The following is a 22,277-nucleotide window of genomic DNA, read 5'->3' as shown; positions in this document are numbered from 1 at the left end:
GCTAAAACAACTTTTAAATCCTAAATCTGAGCTTTTGACAGAAATTGGTGACTTTATAACGCAATCTTTAGAATTTCGAAAATAAAGGTCCATGTCCATCAAAGGTTACATTAATTACCATTTATAACTATGTTTTTTTTTATGTGTATATTTGTAATTCTTCACTGTCTGTATTAAATGTTGTATTTGTGTTTGCTTGACCCATATGGGTGTATTTTGCAAATAAAATTATTATTATTATACTAAACAAAATCACCTTTCACAAAGGATATAGAACAGACCACTAGAAAAGAATGTAAAAATAGACTGGCAAATTCTAACCTCTCCTATAGGTTCTTAGAAATTGAACCACAGGTTCCAATTGGCAAGATAAAATTCTCAAAATGGAACAGGCTGCTAAATTTTTTGCCAGTTACGTTTGTACAAAGTTTTTATTTAAATTCTTAAAGCCAGCTTAGGTCGTGTTTCTCACAATTGAATTTCCCAATGCATGCTTCATACCCAATGGCCAAGGCTACAAGACAGCTATTTTGATAGAAGTAAACAAAAGAAAATTAATAAAATTGAGTGGTACCCATTTATCAACAACATCCATGTCTCACGTAGAGCACTCGTGATTCCCAGGCAGTTCTTTGGCAGGAGATAGCAGAACTGGGTGTTTTTAGTGGCTTGACATTTAGATTAAAGTGCAAGGCACTGATCTCAAATTCCACCAAGAATAATACAAGTACAATACAAAGTATGAATATTTACCTATTATCAGAACCGTTTAGTGTGACGGTACTTATTTAGTTAAATTTAGATCAGAATTAATCAAAAATATTTCTTCTGGGATACTGATAACTGGTGCAATCGATAATAACACTTAACAGCATTTCAAGTTGTACTTCGGTAAACAGTTATGAAATCTAGTTCTATATAATTAAGCTTGGTAAATCATTAATTCGGTTATAATCACAGGCAGTCTAAAATTAAATACACACATTTTAAAACAATGAGCAAAAACTCATTTGGCATTGCAAGTTGTAAAAGTGGACCAAAGAATAACAACATTGTTTTTTGTTTATACATGTACCATACACATATGAAGATCAGTGTAACCTTCTAAAATAATAACTCTTCAAAAAACAATAGCTTCTTCAAAGTCATGTTTTAATATTTCAAGAACAACTTACTTAGTTTTAGAATTGGAACAGAAAAACTTGAACAAAATGGTTTTTACAACATTGTAAATCAGTGTCATCTTCGTAAATATTAAATTATAAAACTTGAGATAATTCAAAGGTCAGAACAAGTCATGAGAACAATTGGTAGTATATATAGGATTCTTTTTTATTATCTCATATATAAATGCCATATATTTATATACATATATATATGTGTGTGTCTAAGCATGAAAGTAAATATTTAGTGATGTCTTAACCAACTTTACAAAAATGAAAGCAGTCAAAAGTGATGAAACCAATTTTACAGGGAAAGGAAAGTTAAGGACCCCATTCTAGCAAAAAATCAAGGTCTTTTTTACATTTTCTGCGACCCCTCTATTACGAAAATCCCGGATCAACAACAAGGCTATTTAAGTATTCGTCAAAATATTTTGTTTCAAGTCAAATGAAATCAATTAATGTCAACATTAAAATTTTGCTATATCATTTCCTGATAAAATATTTCAAATAAAACAAATTTTCACAGAATTTTTCTTTCCGTATAAATAAATTATGCATGTGAGCACATGCTGCAAAACACATGACGTACAATTAAATTAAATGAGAACAAAACGTCTGAGATTAAGTTATTTCGTTACATATCATTTAATTCCGTTATACAATCTGTTTAAGCATGTTACTTAGCCGTTTAAAGGTAGAATTAAAAGGATCACAGTTAAATTTATTATCGTTTCAAGTTGATCAAATTTGTATTGTATCGCAATTCTGCCTTATTAGACAAATACACCAGGAGGTAAACCTGCCGAAACAAGACACCATTAAAAAATAGAACAATCTATCACAATTAATAGGTCCTTCACCATATTGAACTGAAATATAGGCCAACAGTGGCAATTAAATGATTAAAGATATAGATAATAATAATGTATCAATACTATAAAAATGTGAAAACTGTTAAATCTAAAACTGCACAGACAGCCATAAAATTTAGGACATGATAATCATTCAATGATCTGAATCGTCACAAAAAGATCAAATTTACTGCTAGTTTAACTTTTAAGAATGTATACAATTAGTCATCTTCATGAATTGATCAAAACAAAGAGGTGCTGATCTTCTAGAACTATCTTTTAAAGTTGACACTGATAACAAAAACATGTCATATAATATTACTTACAACCAGGTCTTATATGGGCATAATAACATTTCAAGTAAAAAGTTCACATGAACTCATCAAACATGACCTTGTCTCATGATATTACTCATAGGTTTGAAAACAAAACAAAATCTAGATTTAATTGCTTGCTTAATGTCCAGTGTCAAATATTTCATAAAATTGAGAATGGAAATGGGGAATATGTCAAAGTGACAACAACCTAACCTACACAAGGCCACAATGGGCCTTGAGAAAATCCTGCACCCGTAGGTGGGCTATAGCTGGCACCTAAACAGCAATGTGTACTAGATCAGTGACACACAAGAAGCAGAATGGTAAATTGGATTGTTGCTGAAAATAAGGGTATACACATTCAGGACAAAAAAAGTAGGTTACCTTATATACAGAGTATGGGATTTTCACTAATGGAATCGTCAGATAAGAGTTCCAATTGCCTCTTCATATTTCAAATCGAACACCCTGTTAAATGCATTTTACTGTTGGATAGAAGAACTTGGAAGAAGTCAAGGTGAACATATGTATTATACCAAGATGACCCTTGGGTACTGGCATTATACATCATTACGTCAAAAAGAAAAGAGTTTCTGAATTTAAACAAACTTGTGCCTCTTATTTTTTCAGATATTTCAACTTTTGCCACAAGGGAATTGACAATATCATAACTCTACAACTCAAATCAATACAGAACTTCCAATAGCTGGAGATACAGCAAGGAAATCACAATATTGAAAAACAGCAAATCACCAGCGATATTGATGAAGCTTCTAATGTTATACCTGGAGCTATCTATCTATACAAATTATCTGATTAAATACCATTTCATTGAAGGCCATTACTGGCAGCTAGCAAATTATAGATCTAACTTCACTGCTGGAACCAGGGGTTAAGAAATTTTGTTATAGCTCACTAGCCCAGGGCTAATTGGTAGCAGGATTTTACTAGCCTTGTTGGAAGAACTACTAGCCCAACAAAACTGACCTGCTAGCCCGAGTATGCCTTACAAAATTTACTGCAAAATACAATGAATTCTATAAACTTTATAATTTTTATCCGTTGTACAGTAGATTTTAGCAAATTGGATACCAAAAACTGATGTCAGCCAAAAAAAATCCCATTAGCAGATATATTCAATTCGTTGATAATTGAATATTCCTTGACTATACTGTAATAAAGAGTTGACCAAATCCGATATAGTACAATTCTTGACCACTGCTATAGTATATAGGTATATAAAAGGATTGGAGTAATTTTTGTCAAATACATCATCACGTTTGTGTAAAAGAATTATCAGCTGGTTATGTGAAATGATCATATTTGTTTTCAGTTTCAAAATTCTCTGAATTAAAATAAATCAAATGACCTAAAATATTTATGTGATTAAATATCACCATTCATAGTTTGTGTCTTTTATAATTGTTTTATAAAGGAAGTACGGTAATATCCATATACTTACATTTTTCACAGGTAAGCTAATTGTGGGCTATAAATTGACTACAAACTGAGCAATCAATCTCTAAACATAAAATTGTTTTTGTTATAAATTTTATTTCTTTAAAATCGAATCCATTTGAATATTAATGAAGATAATCATGATTGATGACATATTATTGCATCAAGTTTAGGTTTTCTGAAGACTTTAAATGTTTCGGTTATGGTTCTGGAGGCTTCTTCAATTTGCAAATAAAAACAAAATGGCGTCCATAACATGTGCACATGTTACAAATTTATATCTGACGAAAGTCAGGTTTTTACTGTAAAAAGGGATTCACATAAAATTGCAATAAATTATTAATCAGCTTACATTATATTTCCACGGTTGCATAAGCAGTGTAAAATACCCCCTGTGATGACAAATCGATATTGAAAGTACGGGATCCACACCAAGCTATTTGTTCTATTTTAAAACTTTTACAAAATCAGTTCAAACTCTGGGAATCTCGGATGGTTAGCTAAGATAGAATGGTGATGAGAGGATTTTCCACTTTCTATTTTGAAAACGCCAAGAATTTTTTGTTACTAGTCCGTCGGGCATATTGAGTTACAAGTTTAGGCTGCCCGAGGTCCAAATGCTGTAGTCCCGGGCGTCGGGCTAGTGGATTTTTTAACCCCTGTGGAACACATCAAACTTTTATTGTTCCGGTATAAATACTCGCACTTCATAATAGGTCAATAATATCTTCAAAACAGAAGCATTTGTGTAGGCAGAACTTTCAAGGTTGGAATTTTGTATAATTTAAAGTAAAACCCCCAAGTACTCCCTGCCTAAAAACAACTCTTGTTTTTTTCTTGAAAGAAATGCTAATTTTTCATTTAGATAAGAGTAACATAATCTTTAAAAGTTAAACACAAGTGGCTTAATTTGCAGCGGCAATTTCAACATTTTTCATTAATTTGCATGATGCTTATGCCTGTTCAGGGGCACATATATTTAAAATAAAAGTTTATCTAAACTATGGAAGCTTTTCTAAGCATGCTGAAGTACATTATGGTTTTAATCATGGTGAACTCTGCTGTGCTTTAGTTTTACCATCATTAGATTAGCCATACAAGTCAAACATGTGGCACTGAATACACACATTTTATTTTTTTAAATTATATTAAATTGATGCAATTATTTAATTCTCATATGATAAGCTTTTCTGCAGTAGCTATTAAACCATTTTTTGACCAGTAGATGTTGGTTTGGGTGCAGGTAAAGAAATTTAATTTGACCCTCATGGTAACTTCCCTTTAAGCAATTAGCCAACCAAGCAAATTGTCATGTGTCATGGTGTACTCTGCTATGATCCAGTATGCTTAAACAAACATATGATATTTAACGGACTTTACTTTGCAATCAAGTCAATGACTTAGCTCTCATCTTGATGAATAAATGAGTTAATACAGGATAGGCTTGTAGTGTTAAGTTAAGGCCCTTTCTATCTTTTTTCATATTTCTGAATTCAGTCAAAACTTCTGCTAACATGTTTTGGTTGTTTTTAGCGCATTTCTTTGTGCTGAAAGTGGTCTTCATTCTCCAAAAATTCCGGACGACCGACGTGTTGCAATTTTAAAGTTATAATCTTTAAAGAACATGTCATGATCAAACATGTCTTACTAAAAAACAAGGGAAGCTTTTGTTTTTTTATTTCAAGGGCACATGTATTTAATAAGCAGATTTCATATATCTTACTTACAAGATTAATTTTCACACTGGAGTAAACAATTTGCCATAATTCTTCAAATTATACATGTTAATCTCCTTAATTTTAATCTTTCGATAGACTATTTGTCATATGGCTTTCACAAGTATCAAATCAAAACTTTCTATATAATCTAACTGCTGACACTACATGTACTGATAAAATGATTAAAATGCTGTATTGATAAATAATCTAAATGCTAAGCCATGTATAGGACAAAAAAACTCGTACCATATTTTTAGACATGAGACCAGGCTCTTGTTTCAAAACGGTATTTACAGTTAAAAAAAGACAACACTTGTACTTTTGATCCATACAATTCTTTAAAGTTTTTATATAAATAAGGAGATGTGGTACATGTATAATTGCCATTTAGTAATGAGACAACTATCCACCAAATGGGCAAAGCTCTGAACAAAGACAGGCCAATGTATGCCTTACTGTAAAGTAGGCTCATCAGTACAAGGATAACAAAGGGAAGGGAAAACACCACCCCTCTTTTTTGTCAGAAATGCACTTCCTCTAACAAATACTCTGTGTATATTATTGGAATGTATATGGTTTACCAATAACTACAGCTAATGTTTCTTAAGACAAAGGTTGTACAACAACTTAAAGCAGAAGGCAGTAGAATAAGCAATTTACTTGTCATCGCTTTTCAACAACTCCATTTACCTTCAAGCTGAGGGCAATGAAAACAAACAATAATAACTGTTCAAAACATAAGGTTTATCAGCCCTGCTGTTGTCATTAACATAAGAACCGAAAGTATGAATGCCAGATATCTATTTATAGATCCATAATATCTGCCAAACTCATTACAGTTACCTCCTAAATAATGTGTGTAGGTGTATCAAAATAATGTCAAAATATTAAATCGATTAACAAACTATTTGGTGGTTATAACCGATAATTACAACAGCCACACAATATTGTAAGTCCTTTGTAATTACAGGAACTGAGTTGAACATTCCCAGGAATAAAGAATGGCAGAAAGGAACATTCCCAGGAATAAAGAATGGCAGAAAGGAACATTCCCAGGAATAAAGAATGGCAGAAAGTGATGTAACGATGAAATTATAAAAGATCAATACTGATGTCTATAAAAATAAACACAAATTTTATAAACTGTCATCCTAACACCTTTCATCTGGCAGCTAGCGTCAATATATCATATGTTATATACTGGAAAATATCATGATAAATTAATCTCTTACTTGATTTAATGTATCAATCAACATGAAGAGATTTTTTTTGTCTTCCTTTCATACTTCAAAAGTAGGTAGCTTTACATCAATAATATACCATCTATAATATACCAACCAATAGCAAATACAAACCTACTAAAAGCACTCAATTATTTCATTCTCAAAACCTATCAAGACCTCTTGTTTGTTTAAAATTTCAATTTGAGGTAATGATTATTTAAATTTAGCTGAAATTTTAACTTCTTAATTTTTTTTCCTTTTCACGTTACAAATACTGTTTACCATGTTTACAGGAAGGTTTTGAAATAGACAAACTTTTAGTGTCATGAACATATGATGGATAAAGGAGATGTTGTAATGAGACAACTATCAACCAAGGAGAGAGGATGTATATGTTAAGTCAGTGATGCATAAAATATAGGTCATTACCACTACCTAAACGTCAGAAGATTAGTGAAGCATGAATAAAAGAGAAGAAGAGAATCATCTTTTATTGTTTTTGAAAACAAAAATGGGACGATATATATGTGTTGTACATAAAGTTTGCATACATATGTTTAAGAGGATATTTAAAGAACCATAGTATTTCTACCTTAAATCAATTCTAAACCGTACCAAAGCAAAATGAAACAGGTCTATTCTCAAAACGTTTTTTTCCATAGAATATTTTATCAAATGCAAATAACGCTGGGTTGATATAAGTTCAATGTATTTACTCAAATTTTTCAAAGTGAGACACAATAATGTGAGAAATTTCAGAGTTGATAAAGTAATACATGTACCTAGTAAACTATAGTCATTTACAAATCTGTTTGCCAATGTACTGAGGTATATTGATAATCTATATGTAATCAATGATAGTAGTTGTATAGAAGTTAGTGGGTCAACCCTAGAAAGTCAAGTTTATATAATATCTATATCAATGAATACCTTCACTATTGGTGGTATACATGATATTGGGATATTTTTGGACCAAAGTACAATGAATAAGTCTGAGGGGTTTATCATATGTCAAGGTAGCTTGATGAAGGGGGATACAATAAATCTTTAAATTCAGGTTGGTAGGTATGTTTTATTGGCAAGATATACATGTATAGTCAGAGATTCAACTTTATTTTAGGACTAAACTTTTTTCCCTTTTAAATGGAAAGAACTCCATGTAAAATATAGCTTTTGCAAAAACTTTGTAAATCTACGAGTTAAAAATGAAAAAGGGGACTTTCTACTTGAAACACAGAAGCTCAGTATTTTAAAAGCATTGTTATTCTCATCAATTCCTTTGATCCTTAACACCCAGATAATCTTCCCCCTTTAACCGTTGAAATTTTAGGATAAAACGACCCTAAATTTAAACCGACTGATAGTATATGACGTAAAATCATCCCATATACAATTATATTTATTTTCTCAATACATTGTATTATCATGATTATAGAACATTCCTTAATCGAATATAGAAGGTTATTCAAAACTTTACCAAACAAACATAACCTTATATAGACAGTTTCTATTGTCAGTTCGGTTTTTTATTTACATTTGGGCTCAAAATTACAAGTAGAAAACATAACATTACAAATAAACCTGTTATATTATTGTGTGAGAACTAGAAATGGATTATTAAACCCCTGACATTCTTTTTGATTACCAATACAATAGATCTATGAAGATTCAATGACCATGGGTGATATAATATTCTACTTAACGTTACCTCACGACACAAAGACAGACATGTTATGCCAATCATCTTTAACCTGATCAGGGCAGCATGAAAATGTACTATAATCTTTTACAAATTAATTACAATTTAATAATTATTATGTTTTATTAATTAGACATGTTGAATCATCTGTCATGTTGCAAGGTAATCAATTCTTATTGGCAGAAATAAATTCATTCTTGATTAATCCGTTTGTGCACACTAGATACCATGTGTTCCTGTCATCTATATACGGGCCCTTAACAGATAGAATCCGTTTTACTGTCGATACAGGGTGTTTTAATATTTTTAACATGCAAACAAACCACTCACCACTAATAACTTCAATTATTAGTTATAATGGCCTTTTAGAGTTAATAATATTTTACTACTTTCAGCACTCTATAGAATATTTATGATCCACTATTTGCTGTCTGGATTTTCCAAAGAGTCCTCAAGTAGAGAAGAGGATCTGGGGTTTGGACCCCATTGATTTTTATGGAATCTTTTCCTCACCTTAAGATTAACATATTTAAGGATGTAAACACCCTTCACTAGGATAAACTTCATAGAACCAACCCTATTCATAATTAATAATAGTTTGAACAGCACTGGGGTATATCAGGACCAACCCTATTCATTATTAATAATAGTTTGATCAGCACTGGGGTATATCAGGACCAACCCTATTCATTATTAATAATGGTTTGATCAGCACTGGGGTATATCAATTTCAACAGAATCTAATATAAATTTACATAATCAATTTCACAAGAGAAAAATAAAATTTCATTTCCTGATCAATAAAAGTTGAAAAAGTGCAGATCATTATATCCTGCTACATGTACATGCACATGACTGAACAGGAAAGACAGTGTGGGTGCACTCTTATCTTCTTCTTTAAAATGACTATAATTGTCAGAGAATTATACTCAGATTTAGTGCCTCAAATATAGAAATGAGAATGAGGGATCAATGAGAATTTTTCTAATGATGTAACTGAACCAACGTCACATCACAGAACAGACGTCATACATCAGCCTCTACAACATGTGTTTTCTGGCATTCCTGCTGTACAGTTGATATAAATAGATATCCCCATTGATTTCTCGCAAAAAAGATCGTCTATATATCTTTTTACATGCAAACTCAAATTACAGTGGTTACGATTTAATGTCTGATCATTATTATTTATCACTGAAAAGTATAGAAATTCTGATCTAATATAGAATTTTATTTTATTAATCAATTTTTAAAGTATTGAAAACAATACTTGAATAAACTGTAGACCAATTTAAGGACAGTTTCATTGATTTAAAGATTACGAAATTTCCAATTTTACTTCATTAAATTCCTGTTCAAATCTGTTATTTGGCGTTTGTTGTATATTTAATAAGAAGCTTGTTTAATTTCCTGGTTTTTCGAACATGATGACAAATACTTAGATTCAAGTGTAAGTTCAAGGACCCTTACACTGAGTTAGTTACTGTTGGTTTGGGGAATATAGGCCTTCAATCAAAAGTGAGAAAAAAAAAACTCTTGACACTTATGATGTAATATATGTCTAAATAAAGAATGGGAATTTTGAAATGGAACATAAAAAGTCAAGGACATATATACAAGATCTTCGGACTTGAATTTCAATGACTGGGTTCTTTAATTAAATCTCGTCACTGCTGATGTAATATCTTGTGTTCAAACATAAGTATCAACGTCTTCCAATGGTTAACCAATATATACAATACGTAGATATTACAATACACAATGTGTGTGTTCATACATGTGGACAATTGATTATAACTAAAAAAAATAAAATACATTATGATGAATATCGATAATTCATATGCAATTACAGCAAAAATTACGTATGTTACCTTTTATGGCAAATAAAGACTACGTCATACGGGCCAATGCTTTGTGATCTTTGATCTATTGTTACGATTTTAAGTAAGGCATTGCCTTCAAATGAAATGACACCATTCTTTACCCTTTTTTTGTTACATTATATTTGTATTCTGAACAGATCTGTCATGTTTTATACATCAAGCATCTGAGAGCTTCTACGGTTTTTCTTGTTATTACACAAAACTACTACAATAGTGGACAAGATATATCACAAATATTTTATGCCTTAAATGTCAACAAACTTTGTAAAAAAATGGAGAAAAATGACATTACATTAACTGTTATCAAACAGGGGTTTTGTGCTTATTCGGGAGTGAAATTTACCCTTTATACAATAAATGTTAAAACCACAATTACCCATAATTATTTGTTTATTTAAGAAAATCATTAAAATACAAGCAATGTCGAGCATGACCTTCTCCATCTTTGTTGGCTGGTTCTAGAAACGGCATTAAAGCCACAAAGCAGAAGAAGTAGCAAAGCTTTTCAACCATCCAGAAGTTATAAACCATAAATATCCATAAAACACAAATTAGACAAGAGAAGATATCCCCTACAGGATAATGATGTCCGCCTAGACAGAAATCACTTATCCCCCATCATAATAACCATCTTTTTTATTGCTGACATAATGTGTTTTATAATTGATAAAGTTTTGATGTGATTTTAGTCTAGTTTCAGGACAAGGTCAGAACTGTGACAGTCAGATTCTTATAGCAGATCTACCCATCTTCCCATCTAATAAACATACAAACTATACTATCTATCAATTAAGACTATATTGATCTGAAAGGCACTGCATGACAATACAGTGTTAGAACTGCTTTCGTAATGACGTAATGACGGCCGTAGAAAACATGAATGTATGTCATCTAGAATTGAAGAAAAAGTCTTAGATAATAATCGTAAGAAAATCATACAAGAAATATCAATCTTTATCATTCATTTCTCCTATGAGTACCGGTTTGTCGAGGATATAGTATTTCCGCGATGAGTTCCTAATCGATAATGATGGAGTGTCTGGTTAGATGACAAATTTCCCCATTCAATCCTAAATCTTTGGTCTTCCAAGATCTATGACATCAAGTACAGTCTTATTGATAAAACATTTGGCAGGACTGTTAATTATGTAACATTAAAATTAAGCAGACTCTCAATCAAAGTCCTGTGCAATGAAAACAGCCATACTTTTAAAACATTAAAGTTGCCAATTGATTGTTTCAAAGCTCTCTACACTTTCATCATTGTACAGTAATCTTTATATAAAATGAAGCGCTTGGTGAGATTTTAATATGCATCGATTGCCAATTACTTAAGTAAACAGCCAAGAAGCTTTAAAAATGCAAATATCACAAACTAACTGGTGATATGCAAGCCTCACATCACATATAAAATTATACATTGGGATACTTTATATTTTGAAATGTTCATAGAAACATATGCGTTACATCAGAGAGATACATTTTGCAATAACTGGAGCAACTAGATAAAATAGGACTAAACTAGAAATTGTCCAGTGACCAAACATTTCGTAATTTCCTGTTCATCTTTCATCTAATATATCCTATTATATTTTAGATACTCATTATATTACGTAATACACTTTATCGCTATTTTGTGCTTTTTTCCTTTGATCTTTTTTTGTGATAATTTTCATATCATTCTACTCGCTTGAGATGGAAAATTATCGCTAGAAACTAAGCATACCCGTGGCGTTGCTATCGAAATTGACATGAAATTGACACGAAATTGACAACGTCGTCATAGGTAAAACACCGATAAAAAGATTATCATTGTTCTTCTCAACTCGATTGCCTTTCTCGCTTTCGCCGTCCCGGCTCAAGCGAGAAAAGCAATCTCGTTGAGATGATCACCGATAATCTATAAGTATCATTGAACCTGTCCTCAACATGTACTAGTAAACTGCACCAAGGCATTTCTTTTTTGTTTATTGTAAAAGTCAATTGCTAGTTACATGTAATGTATGGTCTGTTTAAAGTACTTTCAAATCACTTACTTCCGACTACAAGATGGGTTTATCATTAAAGCGTGATTTTTTGTAAATTTAAATTTACTATCATGATGATCTAGCTATAAATTTGATTTTTTTGCAATTTAAGAATTCAATGGAAAAAATTTAATTTAAAAAAAAGCAATTTTTGTAACAACTTTTCATCTTACTACGAAATAATAATATCATATAGGATGGGACAACACGCAATTTAAATAGAAAAACAGGATACATATTATCCTTGCAGTTCAGAGTAATGAATTTTAATAACACTTAATGACAACGTTTTAAACTTAATGTTATAAAGCTTACATATGTTTTTTCTAAAAGTAGGTCATTTTGTATGTTTTCACAATCTTAAAATATATATACGTAAAAGAATGTAGTCTTTAAATGAAGTATCCCAAATAAATGCTTAATTATTAAAAGTGGGAGACACTTTCCCAACTTAGTTTTCAATTTTTTTACACATAATGTGTAGACAATGTGACAGATACTAGTAGCAAGCCTAAACATAAGGACCCTAATGATAACAACATCTCTGAAGAGCGTGACTGCCTTAAAAACTTCTAGATTTACTCTTATAATGAATCGGCCTACACATAAATCCTGAATGAAATTGGTATTGTCATACGTAGATATATAGGTGACAATCCATCGCCTTCGTCATAGTCTGTCAGTTTTCTAGAGCAATCAATCATTTCCAAATGGATGGAAACGCTTACAAAATGCAAGACTTGTAAGAACCGAAAAAAACCAGCAAAAAAAAAATGTGCACTTGCCTGATAGTAGATGATAGATTATATGAATAACCCAGTACTGTCAGAGTGTTTATATCTCACAACAAAGTACTTTATAACTGATATGTTAACAGTACTAATGTACCTATTTTTTCTTCAACTATCATGTAGTACTTCCATGTGGTTACACATACTACATGTAAATGTAAAAGCTGAAACAAATATCAAACTTCACACTTGACCTAAAAATCCTGTAAATAAGCACATTGAAGGCTGTATAAAGCTTGGAGATGCATGTGTGACAATGACTACTCTGACTGTTCCTTCTCTTAAGGATGTTGGTTATCATCCTAAGCAAGTATTTTTTTGTGGATCTATATAATCAATGGCGAGATACTATACAATTACAATGTCTTATGACAGGTCAATATGTGGTTCTATCGTCCGACTTCTGAAAACCAATTTTTTAACTGACACATAGAAGTGAAAGAGAATATCCCATTGTGAGGGAGTAATTTAAAACCATATATTTGTTGAATCAGAAAATGGTACATGTATATTTACCATATGAGAATTGTATTTGAATAACAGAAAAAAGCAAAAAAATTATCTTAGGTTGCAGAATTCCTTTGAAATTAATACATTTTAAATGGAAGAAAAATTTATGATTTTTTTTCTAATTTGCTTTGAAAGAAGCAAAAGAAATTATTTCTAATCAAAAGCTTTTTTAAAACAATATGACTAAAATTTAAGTTCTTGTTTTCAAAATGAAATCAACATTTCAAATTGTTGAAGAAAGAATATGAGGCGGATGTACTTAAAATTTTAGCAGCAACCAAATAATCAAAGATAAAGTGCTTTTATTGCTGATCTTCATCTACACAGTTACTGGATGAATCAATGATATAAAAGTTTAGCTGATATATGTAAACTTACCTTGAATGGTTCGTTTGAAGAATGCTTTACAAGCTTCACATGATGAAACACCATAATGGTAACCAGATGCAATATCCCCACATACTAGACAAAGTCTCTTTGGCCCATCTACATTTTCTACATCGTCCGATACAAAACTGATATAGTCTACTTTGTTATTATCAAAATCGTATCGTAACGATTCAAAGTCAACTTTTCCATTTTCTAAGTCAAGTTTGGCACTTTCAAAATCCATTCGACCATTATCTGTACTGCAGGGCGATACATTGCCAGAGGTATCAGCACTCGGTGAGGAATCTCCTGTTGGGGAGACATCACCGCTGGTGTTACCGCTGTTTCCGTTATACGACCCATCAGATCCATATCCATCTGTATTGAATTCGGCGAATACGTCTCGTCCAAAACTCTCCTCCAGAGATAGTTGTGAGCATTTTCCAAAACTGATTGGGCTTCCCGGTTCACATTTCACAGTAAAATCAAGCTCCATTCGTATCGTTTAACTTTATACTTTAATTCTGTAAGCTGTTATATATCCTTCAGTGCTGAACCTACAAACAGTCCATTTCAGCAAAATCAGTAAAGTAAAATCAATAGCATATATAACTCCCAACTAGTTCTTACAGCGAACAACGATATCAATTAATAGTAATTAAAATTACAGATATATCCGTATTGGTTGAGTGAGTCCACAAGCTAGGTGAAATACCGACTGATATTTACATCACCTTCCTCCGACAAAATGAACATTTGCCAAGCAGAAACTGTGATGGCCAATTCTATAATCAACATTCAATATAAATACTACAGTTCATATAGTAAGTTGAATGCCTCTTTTACATTCCCAATAATTTGTATGGCTTATGTTATAAGTATATCTGTGTTGTAATCAGTAGATTTACCTGTCGTATTATAAGTATATCATAATACAATATACCTACACAGACAGGTATAGACAGATATATGCAATTAAACATTCAAATTGCATATTATTCACAACTTCTTCTTGTCTTGCTATACTTGTTATACAAGTCACCGAGTTGAAACTGCCTAAAGATTTCTCTACATGTAAATTTTGTCAGCTAAATGAAATATATGCATCAGCTAATGGAAATTTTATAGAAAGAAAATTTAATCTTTTTGATTTATAAGCAAAATAATCCTCTTTTTCTCCAATAAGCCAAACATTTCAGCTTCTTTACGTTGAATCGGCCTTCGTAAATATCAATAAAATGACATCTATTAAAAGACACTTTATGAGTTAGAAATTTTACAATCGAGTCAGAAAAACTGATTTCAAGATGTGTGTGCTGCAAGACATAAGCATTCAAAATACAAATCTGTTTATCTTTTATTTTACAATAACACAAATAAAAACTCATATTAATTTACTATTGCTATTTCTGCCATAATCTAGACCATAAAATGTCCTTAAGCTATGGAAAACCCCTGTACCTAAGTTCATTTTTTTAAGTCAATAGTGTCTGATATAAAATGCACCCAGTATTTGTTGGTTTAATTTTATCAGAAAAACTAAAAGAAATAGTAAATCAAAATATTTGATTTTAATAAGAATCCATTTTTTTTTAACTTTTAATCTACAGTTTTTCTCTTAAAAAATAGTTAGTGTTAAATAAAACAGATCATTACTGGAGTTTTCTAATATACATGTATGTATAATTTGCTAATACTGTTTGTATGCCTTGGATGTGAAATAAAAGATTGATTGTGGTTTGCTAAATGTCCAGTGGCAAATGTTTCATGCATGTTCAGCAAGAAGAACGTGAAATAATATAGTCAAGTTAAAAATAATACTGATGAATAGACACCAGTAGACAAATCCTTAAAATCCAGACTCCCTTGTAGCCTATTTTCAGATGGTACTTACTTAACTACACATCCACTTCACCAAGTGTTTTTAATTTCAGGTTTTACGTTGATAAATGAAGCAAGAACTACCATAAAAAGTGACAGGACAGAATGAAATTTAAAAAAAATCTTTATTATATCATAACTTTAAGAGACTACTTTTCTTGTCAGTTACTTGACATGTTTTGCATCTTGAAGAATCATATCAAGTACTGTTTAGATAACACGGTTATATGGGTCTTAGATATAGGTCACATAGATTGGGGTGAACAATATATATCATAATATCAGTCATGAACTCCATGATATTGTCATCTTATTATTAGTCCTATAAATCCCCAGCATAGGTCTGAATGTGACTTTTAGATGAAGAACACAGTGGGTTATATCTAGTTTTAATGAAAGAAATTCTTACCATGGATTGGTGCTTCATTTCTCGAGTCCCCTAAATTAAACCTTTTAAGCAACAAAATCAAATTAAAAACCACACGTGCACCTTATTGTTTTAACTAAATAACAGACAAGAGATTCAAATATAAAGCAGAATTTCATAATTTAACATAGTACCAAAAATGTATACACTGCATGCTTTTTATGTCCAGGTCTTTAATAATTGACTATACTGTATGGTTTTTTTCTCATTGTTGAAGGCTAAACTGTTGCCTATAATTGCTTACATCCACTTCATTTGATTTTTGGTGGATAGCTGTCGCATTGACAATCATACCACATTTCCTTATTTTCATACCACATAACGGTAATTTAATATATAATTAATTACTAGTAAGAAATTACCTTAAAAAGTCTTAAAATCCTTTTTCACAATTGAATGCCAGTAAAAAAATATAAAATTCACAAAATGTTCCAATAAATCCCCCACCAACTAAGCCGAGATAAGTTTTTCTACCTAATGTCCAATTCTAGACACCTTGATGGACCAAACTTGACATTTTAGATTTATCATATCTTACAACTTTATGTATTTGACAAGCAGAAATGAAATATGACATTAATAGTCATAATAAAATCCTACTAATTACCAAGTTATTACGATTAGTGAATAAAGGAACAAAAGGACCTTAATTAAAAGATTTAGTTAGTAACAGCACAAACCATTTTCTGTACACTGATTTTCATGGAATTGCAAATTGAGACAAAAATTACTTTGGAAAGACCTGTTCGGGGCTGTATGGCGATCTACGGTTAATAACTTCTATGTTATTTGGTCTCTGGGTGGGAGTTCAGTTGTCTCAATGGCATTCATACCACATCTTTTTCATTTTTATATACAAATGTATAATCAAAATTTGCTTCAGGTGACAACAATGTTAATCAGGTCACTTTACTAATTATTTTTTTACAGATATCTAAAGCCTGTGTATACTAGGGAAAATAATCAACAAAAAGGTCTTTCCCATAGCTTAATTATGGACTTTAATCAGCTCAAACTCTAGAAAGTATCCCCATTAGGCCAAAAACTGGAGAGAAATTCCTGAATGTTTATTTCAAGGGTACATTCACCTGAGTGACCTCCCGACAGGGTCATGAACTTATAACAAAACTAGAAATCTCTAGTCCTAAGTTCAAGGACTAAAATAAAAATAACATTTGTTTATATAATCTCCACCCTTCATTACGAATAAACCAATTATAAAAGCAGGAGTTGGAGGCAAGATTTTGGGTACAGTTCTGCAGTAGTTGCAGATGATAATTGCTTTACAAGAATGTTGACATTTACTCAGGTAATTGCTACTCTGCATCTTTCTTCCTAAAAAATTGATTAGACAATAAATAACACTATCTTTATTGGATAGTTAATCGATTGAAAGCTTCATTTTAACTATAGATTAAAAAACATCGCTAGGAAAAGACAACAAAACAATTTTATTCCGTGATAGAAGTTCTGTCAGCTCAGCACAAAAAAAGAAATGTCCTGAAATAGTTCCATAGATTGACAGCAATGTATACTGCTGTGTTCAACTATTGACCTGAAACTTATAATTTGCTTCTGATGCTGTCAGTATTTTCACACTTAAATGTCATATATGAGAAAAAGGAAACAGACCTTGGCAGTCAACAACTGAGTGAAAAGAGGCGACAGACAATCAATCTGTGTGTACTTATTCCAAGAACAACGAAAAAACACATTGAAGTTTGTCATGAAGTGTTTTTCTAATACTTTAGATTTGATTCCAAGAGAATATATTAAATAAGTTACTTAAAAAAGGTAAATTGACAAAAACCATCTTAATGAAAAAGCTATCAGTAAAAAAACTCTACAAAATTAATCAACCGCAATTTTGTTTGCAAATGGGAAACTATATAGACTTAAAAAGAAGTGATCATAAGAACAGATGAAAAAACAGCAACAAGCTCTAGCTGTCAGTCTTTACTTATTATTTTGGTGAACAGCAACGAGAAAAGCTGTATGCTATCATCATATCTAAGGGACCAATAAGGACTCTTATTCTATTTTGTACTTTGGATCTTAAGTCCTACTGATTTTTAAATAAGTTTAATCGATAGGAGATAAAGCACAAGATTCTCAAGCTTGGTCATGTTGGGCTTTTAAAATTTTCAGATAAAAACAATATTTCTGCGAACTTCCTTATCCGGAAACATGTAATAAATTTTGTTTTTAACAGTTCAAACAAATATACATTTAAAAAAAAATCTTCAATTCTTAATCAAAATAAATGTTCAGCTTTAGTGATCTTTAAATAGATATAAATTTATTTAATAACATTATGTAAGAGATATTGAAATCAATTTTAGAGAATTAAAATTCCTTGAAGAAATCATTACGTAATCATTAAAACCAGATTTACAGTCATTTCCATTGGGAACCATGTACATGAATATATAATACCGGTAATTGAGCATGATTTAAAGATTTCTAGGATTTCCTAATGACATCTTAGTCATAGGCGGATCCAGGGGGAAAGGGGGGGGGGGGGGGCCTGGCCCCTCCTTTTGTTGGAAAAATTTGGTTGATTATATAGGGAATCATTGAAGTATGACTGGAGTGGCCCCCCTTAGGTCAGTCAGCGCCATCCCCCCCCCCCCCCCCCCCCCCCCCCCCCCTCTTTTAAGAAAAGTTCTGGATCCGCCACTGTTGGTAATAATACTGTGGATTCATTTATTTTCGTGGATACTGATTTTCATGGATTTAGGAAAACTTGCATTTTCATATATATTTGATTTAATGGTCTTGCTTAAGTATTCATGTCTATAGAAAATTTGCAAGACATTGAACCATTTAATTGGTGGTTCACCTGGTCCCAGAAAATCCATGAAAATGGTATCCCACGAATAATTATCATTCCACATTATATGAAAAAGTACCTAGCTTTATAAGTGAAAATCAGAAAAAATGTGTGCAAATCAATATAGTCAAACAATGGTGATGTACTCCCTTTTTTTGAATTAAAAAATTGGGGAGAAAGGCATTAATACAAATTACAGCATTTACAAAAATTCTATAAGTGATATTAAAGCAACTTTGATCTACTGAAGTCATACCTTTATAGCAAATATTTCTACAGTCCTTTTGTACTCTTAAAACTTACTGATCAAAGCACTTTTTAAATATAACACTGCAGTCTGGTAACAATACCAGTCAAGTGGAAAATAAACTCTTAATCCTTTTTTATTTAATTCAACTTTACAATATGAGAACCTTCTAAATTCCAAAACTATAATTCATGTGTATAAGTCAAATGAACATTGAACTCAGATTATTTGTGTAAACTTGAGTAGTAGTCTACTAACCATGGTAGTATATGGTATTAACAGTAATCCCTACTGAAAAAATTATCAAGGCATGATTAAACATGATTACAAATTTTAAGCTTCTTAGGAAATCTTTTCAATGATTTTAGGACATATAAGTCACTTACATAAGGTAATAGCTACCATGTATCACATAAGTACAGTGTACTGAGTAGATTATTTAGTCCCAATGGCTTTGACTCACTCATTATGCTTTTATAGCCACATGTCAACCCGGAAAAGTCTAAAAGTACAAATAGACCTATGTAGGAACTTTACAACAGGCTGATAGAAACTATAAAAACTTTCCATGAAACTAGCATTAGGTCTACCGCTACAAGGTTCATCATATAAAAGACTGAACTAGTAAAGTAGGTTGGAGTTTTGGCCGGCAAAACAAGCTTATGCTGGTCACTTTATTTCCAAAGAAGAAAAACCAAGGAGGGATGTTAAAGTTTTAACACTGCCACTTTATTTCCAAAGAAGAAAAACCAAGGAGGGATGTTAAAGTTTTAACACTGCCACATGTTTATATGACGTTTCATATTGTTGATCAATACTTTGAAATCAGTAATACTTAACCTTACATTTTGCAACACTTGAACTATTGACGTCATACAAGATTCACTTTTGCAATGTTGTATTTGATATTTTCTCTTATGACCTCAAAATTTTATCGGATCGTTTCTGATTGCCAGGAGAGGCCACCAAATAGAGAAAATATGTATTTATCTGTTCTTTTGTCAATTTAGAATAGGATGTTGATACCAGATGTTCATGTGTTTCTTCAAATTCATTCATAATATCTCCATGTTTGTATTGTTTATATAAATTTCAATATACATGTGTAGATAATAGGATATATAGATCTGTTATGTAACAAAACTTAAAAGTACATGTTTATCAGAGACGAAACTTGTTTTGACGTCTCCATTTCTACAAGTTTACAAAAAAACTTTTCCATGTCAACATTGTTAAATTATACTTTTGTCACTTTCTATACTTTAATTAACAACAAACATCTATTCATTACACAGGAAGCCATGTTTCATTGTCTTGTCAGACACAAATTCTTCGCCTAGTTCAATTACCTAGGTATGACGTAACAAGACACAAAGGACAACTTTTCACAAATCCAGCTTAAAGTGAATTTCCTGCAGAACAACATTTCTCATATATGGTACATAGGGTCACAAAGGAAATGATGCTTTTTCTGACAAAAAGATCAAAGATTATTTCCCCTCCCTTTTTTCAATTATGTTAACAGTGTAGTCATAGTATTTAATGCCTCTCAAATGTTGAGCAGTTCCTAACTTTTATTTTTTAACAACGTAGTCATGGTATTTAATCATAAATGCCTCTCCAATGTTGAGCAGTTCCTAATTTTTGATGGGGAATCAATATCTTTGACTAAATGACAACCAATCCTTTGAATAGACCTAAGGTGTATGTTATTGCTAGAGTGTAATAGCAGAATATATCTTCATTAATAGGTTGGAACTATTACGTGAATGTAAAGTTCTGAAAGTCTTCAAGACTATATAAGTCAGACTGGCGCTGCACGAATTAAATAACCGTTTTGTAAAAGTTGTGTTCTGATTTTCTGGAGTCGAGAAGTTGGAATGCAAAAAAAATTATTAGTCAGCCATATGAAGAAAGTTATGTTACTGAAGATCAAGTGAATAACTGCAGGACCAGAAAAAAGTTTACATTGATGTTAATCTAGTTTCACTTGATATTCGAAAGGTTTCAAAGTTCTAAGAGATTTCAATATCATATGAATGCATGTGCAATTGGTATTGCCTAATTGGGACTATTACTAATTGCAAAACGGCCTGACGCTAGATTTATTTGAAATCAAGACTTTTAACACCTGAATGTATATATATTCAGTGTTCAGCCTTGTAATTAGGATCATAATTAGTAAACTTTATATTTATAACTAATTTCAAAGGTTAAATACAAAAATGTAATTACTCAGAGTTAAAAATTTACAATGTAGGCCAGGCAGTACATGTTTGGTATAATGTATGAGGCCAGCTGAAGGACTTTCCAATTAGTGTGAAAATTTTTTAAAAAATCCAATAGGAACCATTTAAAAAAAATTAGGCTTAATCAATTAAAATTTAATTTATCATATCCTTCAGGAAACTGCTGGCCAAAGTAAGACCTTCTGTGTTAAACTTGTGAACAATTAAATAAATTTTGATTATGTAAGGGAACATTTCTTTAACATTAAGATTACAGCTTACCGCTTTCCTAAAAAAAACTTTAGTCACTGATACTATACACACACAGCTTTTAAAAAATCTTTGCATAAACATGTTTATTTTTGTACAATATAAGTTCACAATTCGATGCCAATCTTCTTATTTCAGATGATTAAATGCCTTATTTGATAATTAAATTGTTTAGTTGTAATGAGATTTCTGCAGCTTATTCTGAAGAAAAAATAAAAATCCAAATTAAATAACGATATTAGTTTTTATACATAATGCATTTCTTATGGTATTTTAGGTCAGAATATAATCACTTATACCTTGATCTCATATCGTGATCATATATATGGCAATATTGGAATGTTTTGATCTTTTTAAAATCATATGTTTTATAACCTCA

The 22,277-nt window shown here is 31.3% G+C and overlaps 1 protein-coding gene across 2 annotated transcripts in view; it reads right to left on the bottom strand.

Moving 5' to 3' along the window:
- LOC139516177 (steroid hormone receptor ERR2-like) overlaps nucleotides 1-22,277 on the bottom strand; it is a 52,859-nt gene that overhangs the window by 26,463 nt on the left and 4,119 nt on the right. The window contains exons 1-2 of one of the 2 annotated variants that reach the window (XM_071306085.1): nucleotides 15,710-17,588; nucleotides 14,022-15,502 (exon numbers count right to left, since the gene is read on the bottom strand). In XM_071306085.1, coding sequence (XP_071162186.1) covers nucleotides 14,022-14,508 — 487 coding nt within the window. In that variant the 5' untranslated portion in view covers nucleotides 14,509-15,502; nucleotides 15,710-17,588. Of the gene's footprint in view, nucleotides 1-14,021; nucleotides 15,503-15,709; nucleotides 17,589-22,277 lie in introns of those variants that run through there. The other variant, XM_071306084.1, reaches the window with a different exon arrangement.

The sequence above is a fragment of the Mytilus edulis genome, chromosome 3 (assembly GCF_963676685.1).
Source record: "Mytilus edulis chromosome 3, xbMytEdul2.2, whole genome shotgun sequence".
Classification (NCBI taxonomy): Eukaryota; Metazoa; Mollusca; class Bivalvia; order Mytilida; family Mytilidae; genus Mytilus; species Mytilus edulis.
The sequence above is the reverse complement of the archived record's forward strand: the minus strand, read 5'-3'. Positions and strand labels throughout refer to the sequence as shown.